Below are 13,036 nucleotides of genomic sequence, written 5' to 3'. Positions count from 1 at the left end.
AATTGTTTAAAGAAAGGCTTAGATTATAATTTTGAGTGTTTTTAGACGGATTTTTGAAAACTACTTGAAATGTTTTACTGTTGTTTAAAATGAGTCTGTTTGATAGGCACCATTCATTAATAATATTTAATTCCTCTTGGAGTTTAGAATTATCTGTTGAAAATATATTGGTGTCATCTGCGAATAAAATACAATCCAAAGCAGGTGCAGCATTTACTAAGTCATTTATAAAAATTAAAAATAAGAGGGGTCCTAAAATTGATCCTTGTGGGACACCAATCGTAATTGCCCTCATTTGCGAACAATCAGTATCTGTTTTGGTAAATTGAAATCTATTTTGGAGATAACTTTGAATAAGAGAGGAAGACTTTACACTAAAATTGTAGTAAAAAAGTTTGTCAATTAAAATTTTGTGATTAATCGTATCGAATGCCTTTGAAAAATCCAAAAATACGCCCTGAGTTATATTACTTTGATCTAAATTAGTATATAAAAATTCCATTAGACTGTTTATTGCTGTAGTGGTGCTTTTACCTTTTCTAAAACCAAATTGTTTAGGCGACAAGATGTTATTGGTTTCTAAAAAATCCCGTATTTGCAAAGACAAACATTTCTCTAAAATTTTTGATAAAGCAGGAAGAATGGAAATGGGCCGGTAATTAGATGGATCTGTTCTATTTCCTTTTTTAAATAATGGAGTCACGCGAGCTATTTTTAAACAATTTGGGAAATTAGATTGTTGTATAACAAGATTTATAAGATGTGTTAAAACTGGAATTAGGACTAGTTTATTTTCTTTTATTGCACGGAGAGAAATCCTATCATAGCCGGTTGCTTTAGGAAGACTGAAAGAATCAATTATTTGCAGTGTTTGGTAGGGGTCAATTATCTGGAAGCTAAAATCAATATCATTTACACAGTTGTCCATAAATTTAGAAAAGTGAATATCGGAAAGTGGCAACTCATTGGCCAGTTTATTACCAACATTTACGAAATGATCATTTAAGGTCTCAGCTATATCTTGCGAGTCTGTTAGGAGTTTTCCATCTTTGTTTATGCTCGTTGGGCTATCTGAATTTTTAGAGTCTCTATTTAACAATCTGTTTATGAATTTCCACTTTTCGTTTTGATTATTTTTACATTTATCAAATTCTTTTTTATAGAATTTAGTCTTCGCAGTTTTAATTATAAGACTAGAAGGTCCGTGCATTTTAGTTCCATTATCGCTCACTCTGAAAATTATTAGGTGTGAGGTAATTCATCATTACACGAATACATCGTTTATACAAATGGCAATATCTCTTTAGCAATTCTCAGATCGTCTAAATAAAAAATCCTCACCAAACAATTAAAGTGTATTAAAACATATCGTGAACCTCTAATACTAGGAAATAGAGTGTGAGTCATAAAACAAGCTTTTAATGGTGGGAGGAACTTCCTGGACAGCCTCTCCCTTATGACTAGAGCACACTGGCTTCCAATACTGCTCTAAAAATCTAACTAGAGACAAAGAGCATAAGCAAGGCCTTCTGTCCTTGACATTCAGCCACCATTTATATCGCTTGTAAAATAAATTATACATTTCAAGTATATGATTTTAGTAATTTTATTTGTCAAACAGTTTTTATTTTGAGTTGTGTTATATTAATTTATTTTTTATTATAAATTGAATTACTTTATTGGAGTATTCCACTTTTCTTTCCAAAACATTTTCATTGAAAATCAGCAAACCAATTATGACAGAGTAGCAGGCGTTTGTATTAAACACTCGTAAGAAATAACAACTCGCTTGTGTTCATTGCAGGCAGCGGCCAACACAATTAGTCTTTCGCTGCCAAGTTCCTTTGATCAAACCTTGCTATCAGCCATTAAAATGTAACCCTTAGTATTTAGTGATTATGTTTAGGCGGTATGGCAGTGTGCGATTCTAATTAAACTTGGATTTTCCACTTTGTTTGTACAGGCTCTGGTACATATTTCAGAGTATCATACTAATTAAGGATGTGTTGGAATTGGACCACACACGAGGCATTCAATTCCAAAATGTACATCCATCAGAGTGGTTGTTGAAATATAGAAGTCTTTATATTGATTAGGGTGCATGATAACCTAACCATGTCAGACAAGGTTCATTGATAGATTGATTAATAGATTGATCATTCATAGATTCAGGGCTGTAAACTGAGATCTTAACAAATATTTTTAAATTTCAAACTTTTGCCACATTCAAATGTTTTGAATAACCGAACACTTGATACAATAACGCAATCGCAAATATTTTCAATATTCTGTCATGAGTACCCTCCAAGGGTGTACATAAGGAAGCCAAAGCATTTTTAGGTACTAGGTCTATCATATAAGCCGGTATTTAGAGGTTGTGTAGTATGGTCCACATTTCAGCATATGAAACTGATTTAGGTATTAGGTCTATTCTGTATATGTTTGTTTGAAGTTCTTTTGCATTATATATATATATATAAAATTGTTTCCTCACCCCGGATACCCCGTATGGGTGGTAAATTCTGCTTTAACTCGGGTCTCCTACCAGAGACCTGGGAGTTTGAGCACTCGCCTCAAGATCTTAGCTGTTCCCAATAGGGCACTTTTCTGCAACTCACCTGAGTTGATTGTTGTTGGTATTTGGGCAAGCCACATTTTATGCGCCGGTGTTATTGCGCCCAGTGCCCCAATGACTACTGGGATTACAGTTGTTCTTACATTCCAGCATTTTTCAATTTCTTCTCGAAGAGGGAGATATTTCTCTACCTTTTCTTTTTCTTTGCTGGCTATATTGTAGTCATTGGGTACTGCTATATCTATTATAGTAGCCCTCTTGTTCTCCTTGTCTACCACCACTATATCTGGTTGGTTTGCTAGGACATGCTTGTCAGTTCGGATGTAGAAGTCCCAGAGAATCTTAGCGCGGTCATTTTCATTGACCTTACCAGGAGCTTCCCACCAGTGTTGTGGTTTATTAAGGCCATACTCATCACATAGACTTCTATACACAATACCTGCGACATGATTATGCCGCCCAGCGGCATAATCAGCGGCATTATATATATATATATATATATAAATATATATATATATATATATATATATATATATATATATTGAGGAAGAAGAGATTGAAAAATGCTGGAATGTTAGAACAACTGTAATCCCAGTAGTCATTGGGGCACTGGGCGCAATAACACTGGCGCATAAAATGTGGCTTGCCCAAATACCAAGAACAATCAACTCAGGTGAGTGGCAGAAAAGTGCGCTACTGGGAACAGCTAAGATCTTGAGGCGAGTGCTCAAACTCCCAGGTCTCTGGTAGGAGACCCGAGTTAGAGCAGAATTTACCACCCATACGGGGTATCCGGGGTGAGGAAACAATTTTATATATATATATATATCATTGGCTATATCTGCTAATAGTTAGGAGCTATTACAATAGTCGTTTTAAATTAAAAAACAAAAGTATATATTTAACAAATATTTGAAGCGTACAATTACTCTATGGACTACTGTATACCCAACACTAAAGCTATCGCTAAAGAGAGATTTTTATACAAATTCGCGTAAAGAAAGCATGAGCAAATATTTACTCTTGAATGTATAGCCTTAGTTTCCTGGTTAGTGCGCCTTTTAGCGGTGAAGGAAAATACGAAACAATGCCTAACGGCACTGTTCCGTTAGGCACTAGGTTAAAAAGCGTCTGTTAATACGGAACAGTGCCATTAGGCACTGTTCCGTTTTAAACAGGAAAGTTGCTGCTGTGTTGAAAAGTACCGTCCTGAGTTCTGGGGCCTATACAAAAGTGCGGCTTTTGTATTGTTTTGTTATCGTTTTTTGGAAAATAAAGCAGATGTGGCTTATATAGGGGTGCGGTTTATAGTCTGAAAAGTACGGTATATAGGTTTATTAAATTTGAGTTTTTGGAGGTAAAATATTGTTCCTTTAGGGTTTGATTATTCAGGTGAAAGATTAGAGCAAAAAAATGTTTATTTCCTGCATTCTTTAGTTTTCATTTTATCTTCTGTTCTTCAAGTATTCATCCAGACCAACTTCAATGTATAAATCACTTATAATGTTTTTACATTTGAACTCTCATTCTTAAAAGGCAACAAGATGCTCCTAAGAATTTTGGCAAGTGATATCTTTCAGTCATACTTGGGAACCTCATTGGCTCTACAGGGTGCATCAGCCAGATGCATCTTAGAAAAGCTCAGAAAACAACTGGCCATACACGCTGCTCATTCTTATAGGCTTATTTTAATGAAGCTTGCAAAATTTAAAAAAAACAGTAGTAGAAAAGATGACATTTACGATGCTGTTTTTTTTTGCTGTTTTATAAAGATGTATCATTGATATGGAACCATAATCTGCTATCATTGTATAAATGTTAAATAGTATTTTGCTTGTGTTATAAATTTAATATAGTTTATATAAATAAATATAGTATTTATAAATATACATATATATTTATAAATATGTATATTTATATATAAATATATATTATAAACATATAGTTATATATATTTCATTTTATATTAAATATATATAAATGTATATCTACATTCATATAAATACATACATAAATATATATTTGTTTATATTTGTATAAATTTATAAATATAGATATTTATATAAATATATATATAAATGTATATTTATATATATGATATTCATATAAATATAATATATTGTATTATATTACAAGTATGATGTAGTTAGATTGTTTAGAATTTGTAGCTTGAACCTGACCTTTGCAGCAAGAAAAAAACCACCTTCTTATCGTTTGCAAATTTTTTACTGCCCCACAACTGAGCAAGGGTTAAACTCCAAGCCTTCACTAAATAGAATAACAGTTTAGTTACAAAGGTAAATATTCAGACATGTTTTCAATAAGAGATACGATTGAACCTTGTTCTCTAGTTGTGGTCAGGTATTGTGATAATGTTCAGATAGTTAAAAGAAAGATGGCAGATAATGTCGGTGATGCAGGAATGATAGATGCAGCATTACCATAAGCAACAGTTACAGACACTATTTGATATGACATGCTTTGCAGGTGATATAGGAATGATAGGCACAACATTGCCACAAGAAACAGAAGTATTGCTTTCTATGACAGATAATGCAGGTGATACATGAGTGATGGGACACACCATAAATAATCTGATCATTTTACTAGCGGCCACTGAGGTAGAGATATGGCCATCAAACGAGCACTGGCTTTGAGCTTTTGTCTTCCAAGATTGATCACCCATTACGAATTTACTGTACTAAGATATACATGTAGGGTCAAACCTGAGTCGTCCTCTCCTGGAGTTTGTGCGCATTCTGATATAGGCTGGGTATAGCATTCGTCCATTTCTTGCGAGCTAGTTGTTTGCTTTGTAACTTCCATTTGTATGTCGTAAAATCAACTTTTCATTAACAGTGTTATAATTCCTGTCAGCTTTGTGTAGATATTTGCTGCTGCTATCCTTCAGAGCACATATTGTAGGAGACAGCGGATGCAGATTTCTTGCGCAACTACAGTAAAGTAATGAAATATTATAAATGAGAGAGAAATATGCTAATTAGAGATCAACCTATGCCCATCCTTAGCAACAGCACACAGATCTGCTCCCTTATTTAAATAGGAAACATCAGCCTTAGGCTAAGGACTAAGGCTGAGGCCTAAGGCTAAAGATGAACTAAGGATGGAAATAGGCCAAGGATGGCTAAGGACGGGATAAAGTTGAGGCCCACGGATGAGGCCTCAGGCTAGAACTAGGGATGAGGCTAAGGCTAGTGCTAAGGCTATTGCTAAGGCTAGTGCTAAGGCTGGTGCTAAGGCTAGTGCTAAGGATAGTGCTAAGGCTAGTGCCAAGGCTAGTGCTAAGGCTAGAGCTAAGGCTAGTTCTAAGGTTAGTGCTAAGGCTGGTGCTAAGGCTAATATAGTGTAGTTCATCATATGAATATTAAGATCTCACTACGGTATCTCAAGGTCAAGCTTTATAAACTGGTCCTTTGATAATGTTTAGCATTAAGCAAAAATTTATCACTTGTTTTAATTTTCTGAACACTGCAAATCTATTTCATGGCCAGAATCAGCATTTTGGTCAAGTATAAAATTGCATCTGGTCCTAAAAGGATCAGATTGCATCAGATTTCATTTGGATTAGTTACTGGAATATGTGGTCAGGTAACAGATTGCGTCTCTCGTCTATTGATTGGATAGCAGATGGTTTGCTATCTGTTGATTGGATAGCAAGTTGTCTATTAGCTCGGAATTGAGCAACAAATTATTTTTTAACCAGGGAATAGAGAGTTGTTTTCTGCTAAGTAGCTGGACAGCGAATAGTCTTCCATATATGCACTTACGGCATATATGGAAACCTAAAGCCTGGTCTCCATATATGCTGCTAGCACTGGTAGCAGAATAGCAGAGCTATCAGTGGTGAAATGTGAACCGGCGCTCCGAGTATCATTGGAAGTTGCCGGTGGTCAAAACTGGAGTTCAGCACTGTTCAACTTTCACAATGAGCGGCAGATAAAACCTTCCGAAAATGCACTGTACAGGCAAAAATCATCCTTTTCAAAACAGCATGACGAGCGGCCATTTTATGCGATCATCAGTAATGCAGTTTTATGTGAACAGTTGCCTAGCCTAGCGACCCAAGTGTTTTGCTGCACGAGATTACCATCGGTGTCTCGCAGCCAATATGGAAACCAGGCTTATCGATTAGATAGCAAATTGTCTTCTACCTAGTGATTGGATGGCATATATAGATACTGACACCATCATATCGAACTACCAATTGCAGCCTGAAAAGCGCCAAACGCGAAACAGCGTTGTAGATGCCATGACAAATTTTAGCCATACCAAATACCAAGTTTTAATATACTCTTAGAGTTTAAAATTCTCTTTTCTAAATGGAGTACCTTGAAATGACATGTTTTGGAAATGCCTAGAAAAAATACATATATAAAACATATATAATATATTTATATATATATACTACATATGTATATATTATATATAGGCTATGTAAATATATTTATATACAGAGTTTTTCTTTTTTCTATGCATTTCTGTTTATAACCATATTACAACATTATAACATATTATAACATTATAACATATGTTATAACATATGTTATAACATATGTTATAACATTCATAACCAGCTTGTCGGTAGTTTGTTTTTAGTTTTCCTCCAAGTAGCACAATAGTATAGAGTTTTCCTCTGAAAAATAAAAAATTACATCAACAAACTTAATAGACTCTTTCTAGCCTTTGTTCCCTAATGTCGGTGTTTATGAATTTATCTCTTAATGCTTCCGGCTTGGTAAGATTGGGGGACGGTGGTATGTTTTATTTTTCAAGCTTTCTGGCAATGAAACTCAGTTTTCTGGTATTTTAAATTCATCAAATGTTGAAACGTGTGTGGTTTCTTGAGAATTGTCTAATGAGGAGTTGCAGACATCTTTTACCACAAACACCCAAGAATTGGACACAACAGTATGTTTCCTTGCAGCCACCTGAGAATTCTGTGTTTCTTCAGATGTCCTAGAGTTAGAAGTTCTGGTGTTCTGGTTTCTTGAATTCATCTAGCGGTATCTTTCGATAGTCATTTGGTGGTAAACCACAACGTTCTGTCTTGTGATAGAGGTATTGTGGTCGAACTTGACATTTTAGTTATTTTAAAACCGTTATTGAAAGGAACAAGAACAGCAATTATATGACAAAGAAATTATTAAATCATTGTATCCTTGAGCTTTTTTCCTGCTTCCTGTTTGCATATTCGATGTGAGTTGAAATATCATTTGCATTTGCAACATCATCAGCACTGAAACACGCTTTGTATGAGCAATTTGTTATTATGCCAACTTGGTTCCTGGCATAGTGTTGACAAAATCACGCACGCATCACACTGCTATATATAACAACATGATCTCATCTCGTTGCTATTCTCCTGTACGTTCAGTGGTTTTATATCTTGAAATTATTGAATGATTCTCTAAGATTGTTTTCTTAAACTTAACGAGACAGCAGTAAACTGGATAAAGGCTTGATAAGATACTCTGTTTTTTAATAGTAGTCAGTTGGTAAAATATGGCAGTTTCTCTTGGAGTTGTCAGCTCTCTATCTTTGCTCATCTCGGCTGGGCATCTAGTAATCAACCATCTTCTTAGCCTTAGATTGCATGTTAACAAAATATTATTGGTTAATCCTTGTTATAATAAAAGCTGCGTTTGTACTTTTGTCCAGATCCACGGTTTAAGATTGAAAAAATAACCCCAACACACAGGATTAGTACTTACGACTACCAGCATAGTAGACTGACACTCTAACAATTGTGACAATTTACCCCCTTGTTGAGGGATGAAATTGTGCAGCTAGTTATATGACCTAATGACCTTTCATGATGCACTGAGCTGCCAGGGCACTAATAAAGTTAATAACTTTTAACTTGTTTGTTATCAAAATTCGCTGAATTTTAAAAGTTTGACAAAATAGGTATTTGGTTTCTCAATAAACAAATGGAAAGCGAGGTCTCATAGATGATTTAACTTTGCAGGCCAAACTTCTGGGTAAAAGATGGAAAGGCTTTAATTGTTTTTGGAGAAAATGCCGTCTTATCAACATAAGAAGATGATTTATTTCCCTAGCAACCATCAGCCATTCTCTTGCGAAATCTTCATCAGTTATTGAAAAAATCAAGAGAGCGTGAAGTGAAAATCATCATCCGTAATGGTTTATCATGATGAAATGCATCATGTGCTGCACCTGCCTGTACCATCTTCTATGAGCTGTTAGAAATGAGGCCTCTCAAGGATGGTTTTACCGTCACTATGTTTGCATGACACGCATGATGCGCAAATCTGAGTCAATCCGCAAGTTAACTGCATCATGAAATCAGCAAAAATCCACAAGCTAAGCGAGTTTTGCGATTCGCAAAACTTTATCGAACCATCATGATTGTGAATAATGGAAACAACACTTGCGAATGATGCGCATTAAAATACCACGCCAGCTATTCAATTTTAAACATTTTTAACACTTCTGTTCGTTCTATCTCGATCGAGTTTCACGCGTTTGTATCGCTAACGCATGCGTCTCTAACTGCGTCACTAATTATTAACTTATAGCGTACAATTCTTCACCTTTTTCAACATGGCGCCAGAGTCAATTTGCATCATGCGAATATTCATAGAAACACTTAATTCGCATGGTAGCGCAACTCCAAACCAACTCAACTTGCCCAACCAATGCAATGTTAAATATTCATTACGAAATTATCCCTACTTTCATAACTACCCTTATCCTAGATAAACTTTTTGAAGGCTTTTAGCTATTTAATGTCATTTGTCAACATAAACAATGATTTGCTCTGTAAAGTTCTAGACAACATTATTAAACAAAGGTCACACAAGATGGATTACAGCTGTAATGTTTAATTACAAGTAGCCTAGTACTCTGGTACTATTGGAGTTTTTTAACTATCCCACTTGTTTTATTGTTATCTTCATGTCAGTTCTACTACAGAAAAAAGATCCGCCAGATAAACATCTGGTATATCAATCTGGTATTTTAATCCCCATAGCGTCAGTGCTGGGCCCCTCGATTTCGTCGCTTTCGTCGAAACAACGTTTCATCTTACCGTATCTACCGCGAACAACAAATTTGGGATAGCTAGGAGAGATCTGTGCATACCAATACAGCTTGTGGTAGTATTTCTCTTATCAGTATCCGAATAGGCATGAAGGACCAACAATACATTCTTTTGTTAAACAAAGACTGGAGATACATCATAAGATATCAGGTTTAATCACGGCTTTGTTCGCTGAACCACTGTAATCGGGAGTTTTCTACCTTTGTCTCATTTTACCATTCTACTTGGCTCCGGTTTCCTTTTTATCTATCAGCTCTATCTTCTTTCATACCCCTTCCTATCATATCAAATTCTATCCTTTGGGAATCGTTTGCACTTTTCTACTTTTCATCTCTTGTATTTATCCTCATGGTCAATTCTCTGTTTCTACTTTTGTTGTAAGCGTCTGAAAACCTAACGAAAGCTGGTATTAACCATCATCCTTCCTCCGCTTGATGACCCTGTTTTATTATTGTTCACAGTTTTAGTTAGATAAAAATTTAGGTTGAAAGTTGAATACTGCAATCTTAGCAATGCTCAGATCGACACTCCATTCCATTTTGTATAAACAGCAATGAATTCTCAGGCAAAAGAGTAAACAATAACAATGCATTGTTTGATAAAAAAAGCTGAGAGTTTTCACAAATTGAATAGAAGCTGGGCTGTTAGTCTGTGAAGCTAGAGTCTAGGCTGTGTTCTTTGATGTATTTAAAAAAATTGACTCATCAATTTTAACAATTGTGGCAATCGACCATCTTGCTGTGTTTCGAAATGATTGTGCAGTTAACTATCACTTCATTATAATGCCTGAGGAAATGCAGGATTTATTGACATTTAACTTGATGTGATCTATGTTAACTTAACCTATGTTAACACCCCGGAACAAGCATGTTTAACGTTAATCTAATGACAAGAAATGGTATACACCACTCTAAATGACAGTTCAATGAAGTCTGTTGAACTACAGAGAAACTCGGTGATGTTAGTGCAATCTTAAGTTTTGACAATGTCTGAGAGGTAAGCGGAGTGTTGACAGTTTCAAAGGTGAACTAGGGAGATGGCAAGATACGGCAGGTGGTTTGGAGTTTTGACAATGTTTAATAAGCGTACTAGAGTCATTGGTAATGTTATAAAGATGAGCGAAATTGTTGGCAGTCCATAGCAGGTGAATTGTAGGTTTGAAAAAGTATGGAAGGTGAACTAAATGTTGGCAATGTCTTAAGAGCAAGATCTAAAAAGCCTTCAGTGTGCTACAGATATTATAGAGTTTTAACAATCTTCGCTGGTGACCTAGAGTTGTCGACAATGTCATGAAGTTGTGCCAAAGTGTTGGCAGCCTGTCATAGGTGCTCTGGAGTTTTGACAATGTATAGAAGGTGAACTAGAGTGCTGATGAGGTCCCAAAAAAGAGCTAGAGTGTTGGCAGTGTGTCACAGGTGCTCTAGCGTTTTGACAATGTTTGGTGGGTGAACTAGAGCATCATGTCTTGAATGTTAGGTAATATATTCTCAGGTCAACTAAGGTGCAGACGTTGTGAAGGTAAAAGGAAGACACTAAAAGTAACGGTAAGTAAGTTGGTAAGAGGTAAATACCTGATGGAAATCCAGCGACGGTAAGAGCCAGCAGTGGAAAGTAGGAGTAACCCGTGTGCTCACTCAATCGTATCTGATGGTTGCTTTGCCTATCCTTACCCGAGCGATTCAATTGACATCATCATTCAATTGAGAACATCGCAGTTCATCCTGGCCTCACAGCTTGACAACAACTAGAGAGTAGATAATTATATGACTTATTACCACTGAGGTTAGAAAGTAGTTTTATTCATAAAGGGATTTTAAGCTGGGCTATTAGACCGTGTCACCTAACATTCTTTAATAAACTTCTACCTGAGTGGATTATTTCAAATGCAAGTTAATTTCTTCTGGCATTTATCTATAATACCTAATTCTACTTTGTTGTTGTGTGGTTGTCTGCTACTCTTTCCACATTCTTCACCCTATTTCATTCTAACTTCACCTGCATATGCTCTGTGCTATCCACTAGGTCGGTAGATATTCTAAGTTTGAAAACTACATCTGGTTCTTTAGAAACATAAGCTCATAAGCTCTGGATGGTCTGATTAAAAATAATAAAAACTTTGGGCACTGCTGGTTGTGTCTAAGGTATAGTTTATCACCAAAATACCTCTATCAAAGTGAATACAACTAATATACATGTAAGTGGATACAACTGTACATGTAAGTGTATACAACTGTACATGTAGGCTAAGTGTATACAACTAATGAACATGTAAGTGTATACAACTAATGAACATGTAAGTGTAAACCACTGTACATGTAGGCTAAGTGTATACAACTAATGAACATGTTAGTGTATACAACTAATATACATGTAAGTGGATACAACTGTACATGTAAGTGTATACAACTGTTCATGTAGGCTAAGTGTATACAACTAATGTACATGCAAGTGTATACAATAGTACATGTAAGTGTATACAACTGTTCATGTAGGCTAAGTGTATACAACTAATGTACATGCAAGTGTATACAACAGTACATGCAAGTGTATACAACAGTACATGTAAGTGTATACAACTGTTCATGTAGGCTAAGTGTATACAACTAATGTACTTGCAAGTGTATACAACTGTACATGCAAGTGTATACAACTGTACATGTAAGTGTATACAGCTGTACATGTAAGTGTATACAGCTGTACATGCAAGTGTATACAACTGTACATGTAAGTGTACACAACTAATGTACATACAAGTGTATACAACAGTACATGCAAGTGTACCCAACTATTATGTGAATTTATGAAAGTATTACATAATCAAGAATATGACAAAAACATGTATGCGTCTACACTCTCCTCCTTCTTACAGGATACAAGCACTTCCACTATACATGTAGTTAATCCATAGATGTGCTTACACCATATACATACTTAAGCCATATGTGTACCTACACTATATATGTACTTGAGTCATATATGTACTTGCATTTATTTACACTGGTACTATCTAGGCACAAGTGCTATATATGTACTTACCCTATTTAGACACTTACATCACGTATGTGTTCATCTCATCAATGTACCATAAAAACGCTTGCATCATACATGTATATTTACTTACACCATATATGTACTTATATCATACGTGTGCTTACACCATACATAGACTTACTTTATATATTAACGTACACCTTATACAGCGACACGATTAATGCATAACCGATACCAATTTGAGACATTGAGCAGCAAAGAACATCTGCGAGAGCCAATTGAGTTTGGACAGATGGCTAAATATCAGCCATATTCAAAGCTCGGACACCATATCTTAACTGTATATTTGCTCTAGCCTGTGTGAGTGTAAGTTTAAACTTTTGTCG

General features: G+C 35.5%; 1 protein-coding gene across 2 annotated transcripts in view; it reads right to left on the bottom strand.

The window, feature by feature from the left end:
• Nucleotides 1-11,349, bottom strand: part of LOC137396502 (uncharacterized) — a 36,671-nt gene extending 25,322 nt beyond the window's left edge. Inside the window, exons 1-2 of one of the 2 annotated variants that reach the window (XM_068082801.1) lie at nucleotides 11,231-11,349; nucleotides 5,302-5,529 (exon numbers count right to left, since the gene is read on the bottom strand). In XM_068082801.1, the coding sequence (XP_067938902.1) occupies nucleotides 5,302-5,401 (100 nt within the window). In that variant the 5' untranslated portion in view covers nucleotides 5,402-5,529; nucleotides 11,231-11,349. The remainder of the gene's footprint in view (nucleotides 1-5,301; nucleotides 5,530-11,230) is intronic. The other variant, XM_068082799.1, reaches the window with a different exon arrangement.
• Between the last annotated feature and the right edge of the window lie 1,687 nt (nucleotides 11,350-13,036).

This window comes from Watersipora subatra, chromosome 5 (assembly GCF_963576615.1).
Source record: "Watersipora subatra chromosome 5, tzWatSuba1.1, whole genome shotgun sequence".
NCBI classification, from domain to species: domain Eukaryota; kingdom Metazoa; phylum Bryozoa; class Gymnolaemata; order Cheilostomatida; family Watersiporidae; genus Watersipora; species Watersipora subatra.
This window is presented reverse-complemented; position numbering and strand designations above follow the sequence as displayed.